Raw genomic sequence first — 18091 nt, 5'->3', positions numbered from 1 at the left:
TCTCATTCAGGTGGTTCTGATCGTGCACCAACAGCATGGCCGATGACTTCAGCGAGTCCCTCACTCCGCCAGTCTCTCCCTTTCGAGCAGACAGCCAGTGTGACCTCACCCCCACCCGACCACCGTGCTTCTGCTGCTCTGAAGTGAAAGACGACCCCGCGGGGGCTCTTTCCACTGATGCGTACATTGCACGAGGGTCTCTGAAACGGTTTGTTTAACATCTGTCAGCATAATCACAAACATACATATACCTGTCAGGAGGCTGAGTTTGTTGAATGCTTTGGTGCTTCAAAAACCACATATGAAGTAACAAAGAAAGGTTTTACTTACCCGTAATAAAAACAAACACATTTTTGTCATTGCGCTTTCTTTTAAGGCTGCTACTGCGTCTTGATCCAGCACCTGCAGAGTATGAGACCGACACAGTGGAGATTTTTGGCTTTCTGTGGGTAACAGAGACGGCGCTGGTGGAATCCACAAAGTTACTCTTTGGTTTGTTCAGGTAAGGCTAGTTAAAGGCAACTCTCTTTGAATTATGTAAACTATTGGTCACTTGAACCAGTTTCACTTTAATCTGTATGCCTGCTTATGTTAAAGGTTAATAACGGAACCGCTTAGAGAAGGATTCTCCTTTGATAATGAAAAATAATAATATTCATCACATTTCATTCATAGACAGAGTCTGGTCTTATCTAAGTTCTGTTGTATTTCAGACAAAATGTTTACAAGCTGGAGAACTTGGTGAAGTCCAACTCACATGATTTTGGTAAGTCTGTGTATAAATGTAACACAATCAAGACTAAACATACTTTGCTTTGCATGACAGCAGAATGCATTGTAACACCATCATAATGGTAATCACTTGCATATGGACATAAGATCAGATACAACTTTATTGGTCCTGCAGGAAATTGCTGTGCCAGAGTTTCAAGCCAGCTCTCATATGTATGCATGTCTATGTCTACACATGTTTTTGATGTTCCAAAATATTTTGGGTAAACGTATATGAAACAGCTATGAGGTTCAGCTATTTGGTGGAATTTGACTTATTGTGCATCAGATTGTCTTGCAATTAAATAAAGAGCTCAAACCCCAACAGAATATATCTTGAAAGGACTTAAATATTGCCTTTTATGTTTGTAATACTATGGTAAGTAACATTCATTTTGTTTTTAGGACAAGCAGGTAGTCTGCATTATGAAGCAGAAGACCTTCGACAACAGTGCGTTTCGTTTCTTCAGTATATAAAAGTCTTCCTGCACAGGTATCAACATATTTAACGCTCACGCTTGTAACAAGAAGTTATGCATTTAATTAGGGATGCACAATATTATCGGCATGTATCGGCCGATATTAGCGATAAAGTTAAATATCGGACATCAGCCATTCCATCCAAGTGTTACATAATTTTCAGCCCCTTTTTGGCATCTGCATTTGGTAGCAGGACAAAACTGGCAAAGACCATGCAGAATAATGTAGTGTTTTAATTCCACAGCAGAGAAAGCTATGTAGTCTGTAAATAAGTCTAGGGAAAACCCCCATTGATATTGGTATTGGTTATAAGCCAAATAAGTTTGAGCATATCGGCCAAAAATCCAGTATCGTGCATCCCTACATGTAATCTTGGTACTTTCATGAGTTTTTCAGGTTTTCCTGTATTTTTTATTGATGTGGATATAGATATCTGGAACCTTCGAGGTCCCTGGACGTGGCTCCCTCACATCCTTATGAGGAACTAGAGCATCAGTTCCCCTCCGCTCTTCTGGAGGAATTGTTTGGCATCACTCTCCTCATTGGACGACTCAAGGACCTGCCTGCCGGTGTTCAAAGTGCTTTCAGTATACAAAACCAAGGAAAGGTACTCCTGAACATTCATCCTCCATGACAGACTTCAGCTCAGGTGTTGTGTAGCATCAGAATCAGCTTGTTCTAAAAACAGAGGAGATTAAAGAAGGAGCTGTAAAATAAGGGGCTTTACAGGAAACTATCAAGTTAAGAAAAACATAGGCTTCTTTTCAATTTAACACTTTTTTTTCTTGATCTCTAACATATTGCACATTCCTCACAGATTTTCCCTCCCTCCTGGCATCTGCTACATCTTCATCTTGACATCCACTGGTCGGTACTGGAGATCCTGCATGCTCTTGGTGAGAAGATGCGAGGTATGTGGACAGATTACTGAGTCAGAAAGTGGGAACGCAGCCATCTTTACTTGTGACACATGGTTTGTGTATGTTACACCGAGTGCTTATTGCTGAAACTGTCTCCAGGCCAGGTGGTGTACGCCCACCAGTTTGTAAACCTGACGGGTGAGAACCTGACTGATACCAGTCTGTTTGAGGAACACTTGTGCAGTCTGCTGTGTGACCTTACTGGCCTGGCCATGAGCAAGTACAGCAAGGTGGGTGACCATTTTTATACATATGTTGGGTTTTTTTTTTGGTCTTTTTTTGCTGAAAAGATGTGACAGTCATTTTGTGTAACTGCCACAGTTTGCATGTGTTAAGCAGACGCTGACTCAGAGCTCCTGACATCCAGCACAGTATATTAATTATAGGTCTAACGTTCCTTGAAGGAATGAAGGAACGCCTTTTCTTCCCAAGTATTAAAAGAAAATAATTTTAGAATGAAAAGGAACAGATGTCGGTGTCTGAGGTCAATTAGCCGAGTGGCCATCTTAAATTGGCTCGACTCCAAAAGTTAATAATCTGTATGTGTACATGCAATGATGTCATCCTTGGAGTTTCACCAAAATACATATTAGTAGTTCATGATATTTTGCTAACAGTGTTGACTCCCAACAGTTCATGTCAAAGTTTTAAGCAAAGGTCTTGTGTAATGTGGAGTGCCTGGAGTATGTGTTGTGAATGACTTTCAGCTTCTACCACAGAAAGTTTTAACGCAAAATCTGTAAAATTGATTGAGTTGTAGCCGTTTTTCTATCGGCCAATGTCAATTAGCTGTGGTGGCCATTTTGAATTGGACTGAGTCCAAAGATTAATCAGTTGAAGATGATGATTCTTGAGAGTTTGATTAAAATGTGTTTAGTGGTTTGTGATTTATTTAGCTAACAACACAAATGTTGTTGCTTGTTTGCTTTGGGTCATACAAATCACAGACCAAAAGTGCAGTCGATGTTAAGTAGATGGTTTTGTTTTGTAGGTGAGGCCCACGGAGGCGCTGACCAGCAGCCATTACCTTTGCCCCTGCACCAAAGAGCTCTGGCTCCTGCTCATGCACCTGCTGGAACACAGGAACAAAATACTGAGCACAGAGGTAACACATGCATATATGGAGACAACCAAACCAGTTAACTGCTGACATCCAGTTACTTTCTCTTTCTAGTCTTTCTGGAGTTACATGACCTCACTAATGAGACCACTGGTTTTAGAGAAACCAGCAGCAGGGCTCTTCGGTGGCCTCCCCACACACTGTAAAGACCCACTGGGTTTCACATGGTGGTTGGTCACTCACTTAGCCATGTTGGGCCAGTACGACAGCAGCGGCACAGTTCAGAGTGAGGTAAGAAGCAAACGTTTCCAGCGCTGAGTCAACGTGTTACTGAAGAAAAACATCTGGAGGCATTAATAAAAGTGTTTGAGAGGATGGCCCTGACAACAAAGCCATCATTATGAAACATGTCAGATATAATTGTTATTAAAAGTATCAGTAAATAACAAGAAATGGATAATAATTATATTATTCAGCACTAAGCATCAGATTAAATATAAAGTAGCTTTACCATTTCTGAAATAATTAATTTTATTTGAGATTGCTTTTGGTTTATCCATCTTTCCATCTTGTACCGCTTCTTCATGGTCGGGTCCCAGGAGCAATAGGTCCAAGAGAGAAACCCAGACGTCTCTCTCCATCACACTCCAACATCTCCTGGGGGATCCCAAGGCGTTCTCAGACCAGAAAGGATATATAATCCCTCCAGAGATTTCTGGGTCTGCCCCGGGGTGGGCCCTCTGAAGGGAGGCATCCTAACAGAACCCCTCATCAGGACGAGGCTGCCATTTGTTGGTCCACCTCTCAGCCCGTCCCACCATCACTCGTGAATAAGACGCCCAGATACTTGAACTGCTCCGCTTGAGGCAAAGACTCCTCCGGAGTGAGCGTTCCACCTTTTCACATTTGGGAACTATAAATTCAGACTGAGAGGCGCCGACTTTCAGCCCAGCCACTTCACGGCTTTTGTTTTGGTGGTACAGGAACCAAATGGCTCTTAACGATGACCCTGGTACCCCATAGTCCTGCATCGCTCTCCACTGAATGCCTGGGGAAACACGGCCGTAGGCCTTCTCCAGATCCACAAAACACACGTGAACCTGAGAATCATTCTGCCTTAGCAACTCTGAAAGAGTAAAGACCTGATCCACTGCTCAGTGAGAAGGATGAAAGCCACACGTTCCTCCTGAATCCGAGGTTTGACAATCAGTCAGAGCCTCTCTTTAAGCACCCTGGAATCAACTTTTTCGAGGAGGCTAAGAAGTGTAATCCCTTGATAGTTGAAGCGCACGTCCCAGTCTGCCACTCCACAAGCGTAGTCCCAGTCCTCCATGCAACATCAAAGAGACTTTTTCCACCATGAGAGCTCCAGAATATCTTGCAGCTTCTGTGGTTGCGGATGCAAAGTCTCTGGCGTGGGAAGAATTTGGAGAGGCCATGATGAAGGACGTTCAGTTGGCCTCAAGACAGTTCTGACGCCAGTCAGTACCTCGGAAAGGGAGAGCTGACCCCGTCCCAGGCTGTGCTTAGTTTGGGCAGGAAGCTGTGGTCTGTGGTTGGGACATTGTCTGACAGTAGAAGGAGCTCCGTAATCTGTTCACCATGTCCATGGTTTAGGTTTTGTGTTCTGTTTATTGCATTTATGATTCAATGCAACAAAATAAACAATGTAAAAGGTAACAGGTCATTGTAATACTCAGTTTATTTATATAATGACTTTAATCGCTGGATGTCCGGCCCCTGAGCTGCTGCTTTCAGTAACTGTGGCCCCTGAGCAGTTTAGTTGAACAGCCCTGGTTTAAAGTGAGCTATAAGTGCAGATCATTGGTCATTTTTTAAGCAGGTCCTGGTTAGTTAATCAATCAATCAATAGTTAAGTCCTTAAAGCAAATGTGCTTTTTATATTTAAAAACTAAAAGGCAGGAAAGGTTTTCCTAAACATCACATTTTATAAAAGAAAATGAAACAATGACATTTAAACTATTCATTTTTTTCTAATAAGTCTTGTTTTTTTTTACTTTTGTTTTGTTTTTATCTTGTCTGTAGTTCTTTAAGCATAAAAACACTGACACTAGTGCACACATCTCTGTAAAATGTAAATTTAACATTAAAAGTAAATGTTTTGTGGTCAGATGTTGACAATTGATCACAAACAGCAAAATCAGGTTTTTTGTTGTTTTTTTTTACTGGAAATGTATAAAGTTTAACATTAAAAATTGCAAACACTGAATACTAGAGTGACAATGTTGGCTTTTGTATCTTTTACCCGTTTCATTATTTTCAAATCATTTCTGCATGTGTATGATTTGTAGAGGCATGCATGTGACAAGATGTTCAATGTGTTGTTTTCTGCACTTTTAGAAACATCTGGGGGAAAACTGGGCCTTTGTAGAAGAGCTGCTCAAGTTAACGTGTAACCCCAAGGTCAGCACTGCTTTTACACAGTTTTTTTTTATTTCTACATGTTTTATTCTTCGTTAAATAAATTAGAAGTGTGTGTTTGTGTTTAATAACAGGCTGGTCTGGCAGAGGAGCAGGTCAGGATGCAAGTCCACTGTTGTCTCAGTCTGTATCTGCTGTGGGAGCCCAGCACCGCTGCCGTCTCCACCCTCTGGGACTACTACAGCAAGAACCTGGTAAAGGCATAAAAACCCCGGAGTAAACAGGAAGTGAACAACTCTGGTTACTTTGCCTTGATATTTGCATCTTGCTTACTCTTCGGCATTCAGTCAGAAATTGTATGCATTGTATTTGAGCATGAAATAATATTTATTATGTTCCGTCTCCTCCAGAACGCCTCCTTCATTGTGCCCTGGTTGGGAGCGTCTGGCCTGGGCACCGTGTGCAAGTCGCCCATGGTTCTGTTGGATCAGGCGCGCAGCTGCTGCGCTCCTGCCCCCCTCCACTCTGCAGGTCACACCCAGCTCTATCGCTCTGCCAACTCCTTCCACATCTTCCTTCGAGTGCTGGCTCTGTGCCTGTCCCAGGACAGGGCCGGCGGAGTCTCCCAGAGACAAATCAAAGGGAGGTAGGAACAGACAGACAACTTGGAAGCTTTACACTTCTTATTTGCTACCACCTTGAAAAGTACACAAGCTATCCTAACACCGTATGTATTAAAAGGTGGGAGTTTGAGCTGGATTGGCTTTAAAAAGTAATTACCATTCGGGACTAGGATTTATGAGATTAGTTTCCCCCCTTGATCTTCAGATGTGTGATGTGTTTGAACAGCTGTTTGGATTTGTGTCCGTGTGTTGGTGCATACCTGCAGTAATGCTCCCACACGCGTGTTTGCAAACTCTCATGCATTCGAGTCCTGTTTGTGTGCATGCCAGGTGCACCAGAGTCTCTCAGTGTGTGTCTTTGATATTTACCAAGGCCCACCAGTGAAGCAGGTGTCTCAGGAGTCAACCACCTGCTCTTCATCGCAGGCCAGACCCGAGGAGCCTGCCACTGACGCGCGCACACACAAGCTCACCACTGTGCACCTGCTGCTCCCTGCTGGGGTGACTTGGTGTACATGAAGGGACTGTTTGTGTGTGTGTCGTCTGGAAATAAAGACAACCTAAACGTTTCTCGAGCTGATGTTCCCATCATAACTGAAAGTTGGACCACGCTGAATCCCAAGGCGGCTGCGTGCCAGAGAGCGGCAGCCGCAGATAAATCCTCCTAATGGCTTCCCTCTGTTTGGAATGTGCTCAGTAGCACTGCAGACATGGGGGCTAATTAGCTAACGAGAGTGGTGGTTAATTCGCCTTAACGAAGCCGTGCTGGTTTCCAACACGGCTAGAGAATGGAGCTTTGGTGGTGGGGGACTGCAGGGCGGGGGTGGCAGGGAGCCTGGCAACAGCCAAGCGTTGCTGGGACAGCTCCAGAATTTCACCGCTCCGTCAACCTCCACCAAAACTATCACGGCTACGTCCTCGTCAGAGGAGGCACGAGGCGTGCTGACTGTATCGTCACAATGTTTCGGCAGCGTTCCCACTCCTGGGCGGGCTCGGTGGGAGGCCGACAACAATCACATTAAATGGGATCGACCGCGAGCATGTTGATCTCCAATGCCAGGAGTTGGGAGCATCTGCTCGCCTCCGCTGAAAAAACAAGTGTCTGGAATAAACAAACAGACAGGTTGGGAGAAAGAAAAGCCCCACTGCTGTTCCCAGTGTGCTGCTCCTATCCCTGTTTCATATTATTCACTCATCCAGTTAAATCTCCCACCCCTCGAGCTCTGTACGTTTGGACACCTCCTCCTTTTATAGTCTTCTGTGGGTGTAAATAAGCCGGATATGGTGTTAACTGGGACTTCCCCAGCTCTCCTCTCACCACCCTCGTATCAGTCATATCTCTTAGTTTGTCTCGTGACGCTCGCTGTTTGTGTTTTGACCCAAGCAGCAGCTCCTCTCACCTGTGTGGGCTGCATCTGTGTTTGGGAGACGGGCTGGGGGGAGCGGGAGTTTCAGCTTTCTGTGTTCTCCTGCCAGGCAAACAGCAAGTTGGATGTGTGTGTGTGTGTTTATTGATCGGTCTCTGGTGTTGCAGTAAATTGGTTTGGCTGTAGAGTGAGGGACCGAGCACCTACTGCTGTGTGTCTGAGTGTCTCTGACATTTAACATGATCTTTAAAGGCATTTCTCCACAGTGCCCGCAGGATCTAACAGCGTGCTGGGTGGTGCTCCGTTCGTACTCGCTCCCTTACTTTCTCTTTTTTTGTTTTTTCTCACTTGCACACGCACACACACAGATGCTGGGCAGGCCCGTCTCGTCTTTCGCCTGCAGCTTAAGTGGTGATTGGATGATGCACAGTTAGTCAGCATTTAAAGACAAACATGCACTCTGACGATCAGCTGTGGCAGGGACATTCTCAAAGTAGAAATATTGGAATTTTTGTCAAAAGGATGAGCGGCTGGGAGCTGCATGACGGCTGAAGTTTGTTGTAGAAGCTGAAACTGAATAGCTAAAGTTAAAACAATTAGCTTAAAAGCTAAAATTAGAAATCAAAATGTAATAGCTGCAATTTCTGAACACTACCTAAAAAGCTGAAAGCATCAAAACAGTAGCTAAAAGCTACAACTAGCAAAACAGTCCCTAAACCAGCAGAAAGGTACCTAAAAGCTAAAACAAAATGAAAGTTAAACAGTAAAACCAGCAGAAGAGTAGCCAAAATTAGCCAAACAGTAGATAAAATATAAAATGAGCTAAACTATTAAAGTTTAAAACGTGCAAAATTGTAGCTTAAACCAACAGAACAGTAGCTAAAAGCTGAAAGTTCCTAAATAATATCTAGAAGCCAAAATTAACGTCACCGTTCATATTCACAAAATGCTGACTAGAAACTAAAACTAGCTAAATGATAGCTAAAAGTTAAAATTAGAAGAAAAATCTGTGACGGCTAAGTTTAACAAAGCAGTAGCTAAAAGGTAAAAGTAGTAAAATAGTAGCTAAAAGCAAACCAAGATTTCAAAGCGCATGAAGTTTTTTTAAAGATGTGAAAAACTCTCAATGCATTTCAATGACACATATTTCCAAATAAAGTTAAATAATTCAAATAATATAAAAGTTACAACAACAAAAGTTATAGCTGTAATGTCCTGAGTGGGATAAATGTTTTGCTACCAGGAAGGCTAAAGTAGCTGAAAGTGTTCTGAAGTTGGTCAAAAACTATCAGGATTATAAACATTAAAACAACAGTGTGCATGCTTACTCAGCGTTTACACATGAACTGTTAAAACCAAATCAGCTACAGTTTTACCTCAAGTGTTGCAGAGAAGATGCTTGCACTGACCTCCATGTGTTTGTTCTCCGTGTTTCCAGGATTTACTCAAAGTTCTCACCAAAGAAGATGCAGGAGCTGTCGGAAGCAGGACTCGTGAACTTCCTGCTGCTGTTTCTGGTCGTGGCCCGGCAGGTGGAGCTCGAGGACGTGGCGAACAGAGCCTGCGAGCTGCTTGGCTTTCTGCCCGCTAACTGCCCCCCTGCGCATCGCACGCTGGTCTGGAGAGGGCAGCTGTCACTGCTGCTGCTTTTCCAGGTACGTCTGCTCATCACCACGCTGTAAATGCAGTCACTGAGATTAATGTGGAAGGGTGATGAAAATACACGAGTTTGAGAGTACGATGTTTGCTCTGATCGTGAACTACAGGAGAGAGGTTTGGATGTGGGTGCCCGGGCCAGCTGTGTGGCTTCTTCCTTCAGTGAGACAGCCAAGGAGTTCTACAAAAAAAGCACAGAGGTCTCGCGCAGACTTGCCCTCTGGGGGCCGCTCGGCTCCTACCTGGAAGGAGCCGCCGAGGTGTTTGAGACCAGCACGAGCCTGGACCTGTCGGAGGACAAGCTGCTGAGCGAAGGGTTTGATTGGCTGCTGCCTGCGTGTCGCCAGTCAGAGCTGAACTCTGCTCTGGGCTTTCTGCACATCGTCCTCGCACAGCTTAGGTGAGACACTCTCTCTTCCTCCTCATCCTTCCACCATTATCAGGCTGCAGCAAACGGTCACCGTTGTCAGATGTTTCTTGGCAAAGCTTTTACAAAGTTGCTGCAGCGGAGGAGACTGATGTGCTTTGCTCTTCCCAGGGTCCACTCACTTCTCATTCTGACAGTAGGAGAATTGTGCAGTCAGCAGGAACGAGTGTCTGTAAAGAATCTGTTTTGTGCCGTGGCCCCTGTTGGGTCTCAGGAGGCCCTGTGGCCCCCATGTCACCTTCCCCAGGTGCTCCCAGAACCCAGAATAAAGTGACTGGCACAGGGGACCCTCTTTGGGCCCCTCGTCATTTTGTTGGTGTGAGAGACTGTGGTCAGCGGAGCATCAGGATGGGTTCAGCTGTGGGACAGGGGTGTTCGTTACATGAGCAAGCCCCGGCTGAAGATTAGAGGGAGACGGCTGAAAGAGTGTGTTGATGTAGGGAAGCAGAGATGAGAGCTGAGGCCACAGCGGGGGGGCTGAAATGATGATAATCTTTCTGTAGTCTCATATTGTCAGTGAGATCATTCATGTTCGTCATTGTTTACAATAATCCTCTACCATATCATTGTAAGATGCAACAAAGACTTCAAGGAAGCGTTTATAATAATTTAAAGACTTTCTCCAACACAAGTTAACTACAACTAACCTGATATCTAACACAACCACTTCTGGTCCATACCCTTTTTAAATTAGTGAATATTTGCTGCTTACATATGAATCAGCACAAAAACAAACAATTACCAGTACAGCCCAGTACTTACAGTGCGTGGCACATACTGTGTGCTTACCCTGTACTTACCAGGTACATAGCCGGTAAGTACCAGGTACTTCTGGACTACACTGCCCCATTTAGCCAAATAAAACAACCACTCACTCTCGTTCCAATCATCCCACCAAATTAAACATAATTCTTAAGCCTTAATCTTTTTGTGATTACTGTTTTTTTATTGTTGTGGTGCAATTACCAGATAATTATGTAAACTGGCAAACTGAGTCGGTGCCTCGTTATTTCTATTAGGAGTCATGTGGAATCTGCACACATTAAAGGGATTAATCTGCCAATGGTCAAGACCGCGGAGGGTCCGAACATTCACTCCTGATGGCCGTCATCTTGGTACCGTGGCAGGAAGCCAGGAGCAGGACTCACTAGCTTTGAGTTCCCATGATGCTCTGCTTTGGAAAGACAGGCAGGTTGCAAGTTGATGAGATGAACTTTTGGCAGCTCGTCCTTTTTTTTCCACAATTATTCTCTAAACGTGTCTTCTGGTGACTTTGTCTTGTGTTAGACCTTTAAATGGACAACAAACTCTTCTAATGAAGAGAATATAGAAACCTCGCTACATTAGATAGAGAACATCAGGAAGAAAAGGAGCTGGAGCATGTGCACTGTGTTTATGTGACGTTCACATGGTGAATGCAGTACTGTACGTAAGCAGCCACAATGAGGAGGTTCTCTGACGATGTCTTGTACAATGAGGGCTGATGGGTGTGAAGGGCCCATTTCACAGGAGTAACAAGGCTAATGAATTCAGACTCTAATCGATTGTCTCAGCTCTGGATTAGATGCAACCTTGCTGGAAGGGAAGGCACAGCTGATGTGTGTGTGTGTGTGTGTGTCTACCTTAGTGGAACAGTAAAATGCATGGCTGTGAGAAGAAGGGGGCTGCTAGTGCCTCATCTTTTCCTCTTTCCCCAGCACACCTTAACCCCTGCTTTTCACACCCCCATCCCAGAAATGAGAGGGACAGAGGGATCATCTTCAGTCCAAATGAGATTACAGCTTCTTCGGCTGCTTATCGGGACTAATGCCAGCCTCTGTGGGGCTGCTGCAGCTGATGCCAGGGCCAGAGCTGAGCCACAAGAGCCAAAGTATATTCTGTGTTCAGGGGATCAGCATTAGGCTCCACTCTGCCTGTGATCTCCTCCTCCTCCTCACCTACCTCCACCCCTCTGCAGCGCATCGCCGCACTCTGTAATCCCCCATGAGAGAAAAGAGAAAACACATGAAGGAGCAGTGAAAGAGGAACAGGGGAGCAGAGGAGGGTGGAGCTGTGGATAGATTTGTTGATCTGTTTTTTTTTGTCTCGTGTCCTTCCAGACGGGTCCATCAGCGCGGTGTCCAGTCAGCTCCCACTCTGGCCTGGGCTCCTGCCACAGCCAATGTGATAAAAGAGCGCCACCTGGCGGTGGCTGCTGCTCTGTGGGCGCACTTCTTCCCCTTCCTGCAAAGCCTGCGCCTCTCACACACTCCTCCAGCACAGCTGGCAGATGCTGCTGCAGGTCAGTAGCCCCACTGAGAACAAGACATTAAGTGTGTGTGTGTGTGTGGGGGGGGGGGTGTCTGAGCAAGGTTTTAACCAAAATGAGTTTAAAAAAATAAAATAATTGTTTGATTATACTTAGAGAAATGCATTCAAGAGGATTCTTCATCAGTTTTATAGCATCAACGTTCAGTGAATATTGTAGCTCATGTGATTAAACGATGACCTAATTTAATTTCACTTTCAGGTTTCACCTTCCTGGCCTTTGATCTGCCCAGTTCTGCCCCCCAGGACCTTCAGCCCAACCCGGTCCAGTCCATCATGCAATCGTTCGGCTGGGATGACATGGTTCACACGCTGCTTGTGACTCGCTACCTTCCTCATGTGCTCCAGAACAGGTGGGGTTGGACTTTCAGGGCTGCTGCAGTTAGTCATCTTAAACAAGACTTACGGGCTACTGGAATATTAAGACAAAAGATGTTATTGTTTTTAATTTTCTAAAATATGAGCTCTTCCAGTGTTTTACACAAATAATACAAATACAGCTGCAGCTTCATTTATGTCAAATTTTAATGCATTTCAATTCAGTTTATTTAAATAGCACCAAGTCACAGCAGAAATCTTCTCAGGGCTCTGAATAGAAACATTCATATATAAAAATAATAATTTAACAATATTTATCTGAGGAGCAGACTGCGTTGAGTTTAACTCCATCACTGAACTCTTATGTTGAGCATGAAGGAGACAGTGGAAGGAAAAACTCCCTCATGAGGAAGAAACCTTTAGCAGAACCAGGATCAGGACAAGTGGCCATCTGCTCCGACTGGCTGGTTTGAGAGGAACAGATACACAATGGCAGGTCCAGAATCACTTATTAAGATATAAATAGTATTAAATGAAAAGATAGCCCATCACCTCAGAAATCTGTGATAAAAGTTGTTTTAGCGTTGTAGAGACAAGAAAATGTTTATGCCATTAAATTAAAACTATATAAATTTCAACTCTCTGTGAAAATATAATAAAGTGTATTCAAGCACAAAAAGGTACGGTAAATGTGCCTGAATAAATAGCATACTTTATCCTCTTATTCAATAATCCAGGTAAAGAAATCCAACAAAGTTAAGTCAGGTCCTCTGAACAGTTTCTTTATGTTGAAACATTTCGTCTTTCATCCAAAAGACTTCATCAGTCCGAGGAGCTGCAACAAACTCAGTCTTATAAATAACACCTTGTCATAGTGGGTCAACCAGTTTGATGGTGCTCAGGTGGTTTCTGGAGTCCGCGCTCTCCCCCGCAGACTCGTTTGAGGCAGTCATGGCTGAAGTGGTTCAAAACATCTTGGTCCATGCTCAGTAATCCAGGTAGAAACATCCAACAAAGTACCTGAAGGGACCTGACTGAGAATTATTGGATTTTATACCTGGATGATTGAGCATGAACTTTGTTACCTGAAAGGACCCGACTCATCTTTGTTGGATTATCCTCTTATGTTCAGCGTCATGATTCACCCTCGCTGGCTACGTGTGCCATCGACACACACGGCTCAGTGAATCCCTGTTTCTGTCTTTTCAGTGAGCTGGCGTCCTCTCTGTGCACTGGTTCTGAGTCCGGGTCGGCCCAGGGCCTTTCAGTGAGAGCCTGGTTCAGATGTGTTCTGCAGCAACACCTCCACAAGAACCTAGATGGAACTGACAGCAGAACGGGTACGAACGCCTACAGTCCGACACGCCATGACACGAATGACCCCGCAGCAGATGTAGTGTTTGTCTTTGGATTGTTCCATGATTCTAACTCTGCTCCGACTCAAACACGTTCTCCAAACCTGTTTGTTGTGTGAATGTTCATGAAGCGTTCACACTATTGTGATCCAGTTTCTTCTGTACGTTTTCCGGCATGATTCTCGCCCCGCAGTTTTTGTGCCATTTCAACAAATCACACATCAAAACATTCAGCTGTTTCAGGACAATCCTGCTATGACTTGATGCAACTTTAGCTTTTTTAAATATTTAGCCTTTTCTGCCACGGTTGTTTTTCTCATCAAAAATGAACTGAGCTCATTTTCCATCCTTCAAATCTTTGGATCTCTTTACAACCTTTTACTGCTCCTTTACATTTTGTTCTACCTCAGCTTCTTTCAGCTAATTTCAGCTGTTTGTTCAGCTGTTTTGTGCTCCTTTCAGATTATTTCTGCTAAAACATTTTTGTGCTTCTTCTAACTTCTTCCTGCTAATTTCAGCTTGTTGTGCTCCTTTCAGCTTATTTATGCATGATTTAGCTTTTTCTGCCATTTCAGTTACTATTTAGCTATTTTTATACTAATTTCAACTTTTTTCAGCCTAATTCAGCAAAAATGTGTTCTCTTCACTTCCTTCTGGTAATTTAAGCTTCTTTCTGCCTTTTTAGCTACTTTTCAGCTGTTTTTTGCTCATTTCTGCTTCTTTCAGTCTAATTGGGCAAATGTTCTGATTTCTTCTGCAAATTTAAGCTTGTTCTACTTTTTCAGTTACATTTGTAGCATTTTTAGCTAATTTCAGCTGGTTTGAGATAAATTTAACTGTTTTGTGTTAGTTTCTGCTACTTTCAGCCTAATTAACTTATTTCTGCTAATTTCAGCTTGTTATGCTCCTTTCAGCTTATTTCTGCTAGTTTGCATTATTTCAGCTGCTATTTAGCTGTTTTTATGCTAATTTTAGCGCTCATTTCTGCTCATTAAAACCTAGTTCAGAAAATATGTGTTCTTTCTGCTTGCTTCTGCTAATTTAGGCTTGTTCATTCATTTCAGCTACATTTCTGAATGTTTTTTCTTGAGCTAATTTCAGCTGTTTACAGAACAGCACGTTCTTCTGCAATTCACACTGCATTTTTGCAGGAAATGCAAGTTCTCTAGTTAAATAGTTTCTGGTGGTTTCTGTAAAGGGGCACGTTTTCTTTAGGTCGTCATTTGTTTGTGTTTTCTTTGCTTCAGGTCGGGCTGTGGAGGAGCAGCTGTGTGAACTGACCCGACTTGTGCTCAGGCTTCCAGAGGTGGACCGTCTTTTGCAAAGAGCCGGACTTAATTCCACAACCCCCCAGCTGGATCCCACTTCAGCCCTCAAGATGTTTATCAAGGTATTACAGATTAATAGGGTTCTACAAAATATTGACTCATAAAAGCAAATCCTGTCTTTAGTTTTTGTCAGTTCATGTGAGTTGTATATTAAAACAAACGGCTCACGTGCAGTAACTAAGCCTTCTTATCAGCCTGTACTGTATATTGTTATGATGAGGCCTGCTGTGCTGCTGCAGCGTGCATTGACACTGAACGTGGAGACAAACTGAAGTGTGTGTTGTTGCGTGGCGTCAGGCTGTAGGCCGCGTGTACAGTGAACTGCAGCTGCTGTCGGAACGATCAGCCATGGTGACCAGAGCCCTTCACTACATCGGTGACATCCTGAAGCACATCAAACCGTATGTGGTCAGCAAGAACCAGGAGGGACTCCAGCTGGCGTACTGGGCTGTGGGTAGGTGCTGGATGCTCATCTGTTCAGTCTTCAGCTTTCTGCTTCTAGAGAGAAGCTCTGGCAATGAGCTGAACTCTTGTGTGACCCAGGCTGCATTGTTAAGCACTGGAGCCCCCTGCTGGCCACTACCAAAGCTCAACCGCTGCTGTTTCGGATCGTGGATGGGGTGCTGCTCCCACACCATCTCCCACTGCAGGACAAAGCCCTGAGGGACAGCTTGCCCCTCTACCTACAGGTTAGGACAAACGTACCCCGAGCACAAACACATTCTATCATCACACATCAGTCCTCCGTGTCAACACAATTTATTATCCTCCAGGGTCTGTCGGTGGCCTCGAGCGTGTCTCAGTCGCAGGGCGCGGGCCTCAAGCAGCAGCTCCGCTCTGTAGTCCGCAGACATCTGGACCATTTCCTTCCTGCCTCACCTTCTGTAGGCGTCGTCGCCAACCACCCGGTGCTTCTTGGTGCCTGCGAGGCCGTGCCAACCACACGAGGAGCTGCGCTCAGGACGACCATACTGGAGGTGCTCTGGTAGGTCTACAGCTGAGAGGTGTTGCAACTAGGCTGTCACGATAACACATTTTGCTGGGCGATTAATTGTCTCAGAGATTATTGCGATAAACGATATCGTTTGAAATTTGACAATAATTAGTAATTATTGTCAAATTTAAGAAGAAATGCTGGTTAATTTGTTTTGCGTGTAGTACCTTTTTTCAACCACTGGATGGCAGTATAAGAGTTTGAACTGAAGGATGGATAGTGAGGGAGCGAGCAGCGTGTCGCTTTAAGAAAATGGGAGGGAGGCCCCTTGACGTGACATGGGCTGTCTCTCCTTCCTTTATTCATTCAAAATGGCGGACGCTCATTGTGGTTTGAGCTCTTTAGCATAGCATTTTTCACACAAAGCTTTTAATAATAAAAAATCAGTAAACAAGTTCTCAGCTTCTTTTTGCAGAGAAAAACAACTTTTTACACAAAGGCACGGGTTTCAGCCGAGAATTTTGGAGCTTCGACAAGACGTAGGTTTTCCCCGATGTCGGCCTGTTAGCTTAGCTCGTAGCTTAGCTGCTTTTAACGATCCAAAAACACGATTTTGGACGATTAAAACAGATTTTAAAGAGAAAGGGAGGTGCCAGTGAAGAGCACCGGAGTTGATCCTTTCATCACCCAGTGTCTTCAGTAGAAAGAGAGACGAAGAAACGATAAAGCCGATAAATGAAAACGAGGTTGATCATTTTTATTTATCATGCGATTAATTGATTTATTGTTTATCGCAACAGGCCTAGTTACAACGTGAATGTCATACTCGGATATGTTTCAATTACTCAGTGTTTATGAAAGACTCAGACAGAAATAACTCTGAAGCCATTATGAATTGTTTTACTGCTGCTTGAACCTTGTGTGGTCCTTTATTTTACAGCGAGAACTTCCTCAAGTTCAAAGGCCCTGCCCCTCCTCCTCGGCTCGCGTCAGTCCTCATGTTCTTGTTGGAGCTCCTGAGAAGAAACCGAGACACGGATGTTTCCCTCCTCACCCTGCCGCTCCCCTCCCTGCTGCACTGCTTGATGCTGGTCAACGAGCCACAGGGTACAATAAATGCCTCTTCTTAGATCTTCACCACCCTAACTGAGTAAAAAGTCTGATTTGATGCAGATGTGTGTGTAACTGTGTTTTCACTGATCACCATGAATAACAAGCATGCTTTATGAAACCACACCTAATCGTTTTGCTGTTCAGTGAGGAAGACGAGCACAGATGCCGTGCAGCTCGTGGTGGAGCGATGTGCTGCTGTCTCTACAGAGGGGCCCTGTGAGCAGATGATCAGCGTCTTACGGTAACTGACTGTGATTTGTAGTGATAAATATCTGCACCTGTGCACGGAGAGTGGTGCTGCTCCTCTGATAAACACTTCACCTCACTGCTTTACATCCTGTCTGATGCATGAAGGATGAGCATCCTCACTGTGCTCTCCATGCCTTCAGATCGTTCGTGGAGGAGAACGAGGGCGTCTACGACCGGCAGGTTTACGGCGTCCTGGAGACGGTGGCCGTCTTGGATCCTGCCGTGGTTCAGGCTCTCGTTCCCAGCCTGTCTGCCAGTCTGAGGAACGCCGAACACAAAAGAGGACTGGGCAAGAACACCGCCCTGAGGTGAGCGAGAACATGCATCACATCAGACAGCATCCTCAGCCTTCAACTATTTTTAAGCTGTCTAGACAACAAGTGTCAGCTGTGGAACTAGAAATATACTTTAGCGGTGCATGTTACTGAATATGACACATTTTTCTGTGTTACAGGAGTGCATACGTGAAGCTGCTAAGTCTTCTTGGACAACGTGGGCAGGCTGAGATCATCAGTCTGGAGGGCAACTGAAACGTCTTCAGAAAGACGTTCTCGGCGTCAACACTTAATGGAAACCTGGAACATTTCAGCCACACCAACCTCAATCTGACAGAGGTCGTAATTCGGCTCCCAAAAACACAAAATCCACTCCAGGTCTGCACTTTTAGAGCATCTTAACAAAATCTGAACTTGTTGTGCAGTTGAGGAGTTATTCTTCACGATTTGAGCTGGGTTATGTGGAACAGTTATGATTAAATAGTATCTTACCTGTAGACAGATCTTTGAACGAGCTCATTTTGAG

At 44.4% G+C, this 18091-nt stretch overlaps 1 protein-coding gene across 1 annotated transcript; it reads left to right on the top strand.

Annotated features, from left to right (window-relative positions):
• The first annotated feature begins 35 nt into the window (after positions 1-35).
• Positions 36-17820, top strand: mms22l (MMS22-like, DNA repair protein). Its single transcript, XM_037677150.1, has 25 exons — positions 36-208; positions 377-502; positions 714-766; positions 1177-1264; positions 1681-1858; positions 2069-2162; positions 2271-2401; positions 3163-3276; positions 3346-3522; positions 5593-5655; positions 5748-5867; positions 6024-6259; positions 9042-9258; positions 9370-9659; positions 11786-11967; positions 12196-12346; positions 13521-13651; positions 14914-15056; positions 15292-15448; positions 15538-15683; positions 15768-15979; positions 16869-17035; positions 17186-17282; positions 17431-17598; positions 17745-17820. The coding sequence occupies exons 1-25, from the start codon at positions 36-38 to the stop codon at positions 17818-17820; spliced, it is 3690 nt and encodes a 1229-aa protein (XP_037533078.1).
• Positions 17821-18091: the final 271 nt, after the last annotated feature.

The sequence above is a fragment of the Nematolebias whitei genome, chromosome 5 (genome assembly GCF_014905685.2).
Source record: "Nematolebias whitei isolate Nwh7 chromosome 5, NemWhi1, whole genome shotgun sequence".
NCBI lineage: Eukaryota > Metazoa > Chordata > Actinopteri > Cyprinodontiformes > Rivulidae > Nematolebias > Nematolebias whitei.
This window is presented reverse-complemented; position numbering and strand designations above follow the sequence as displayed.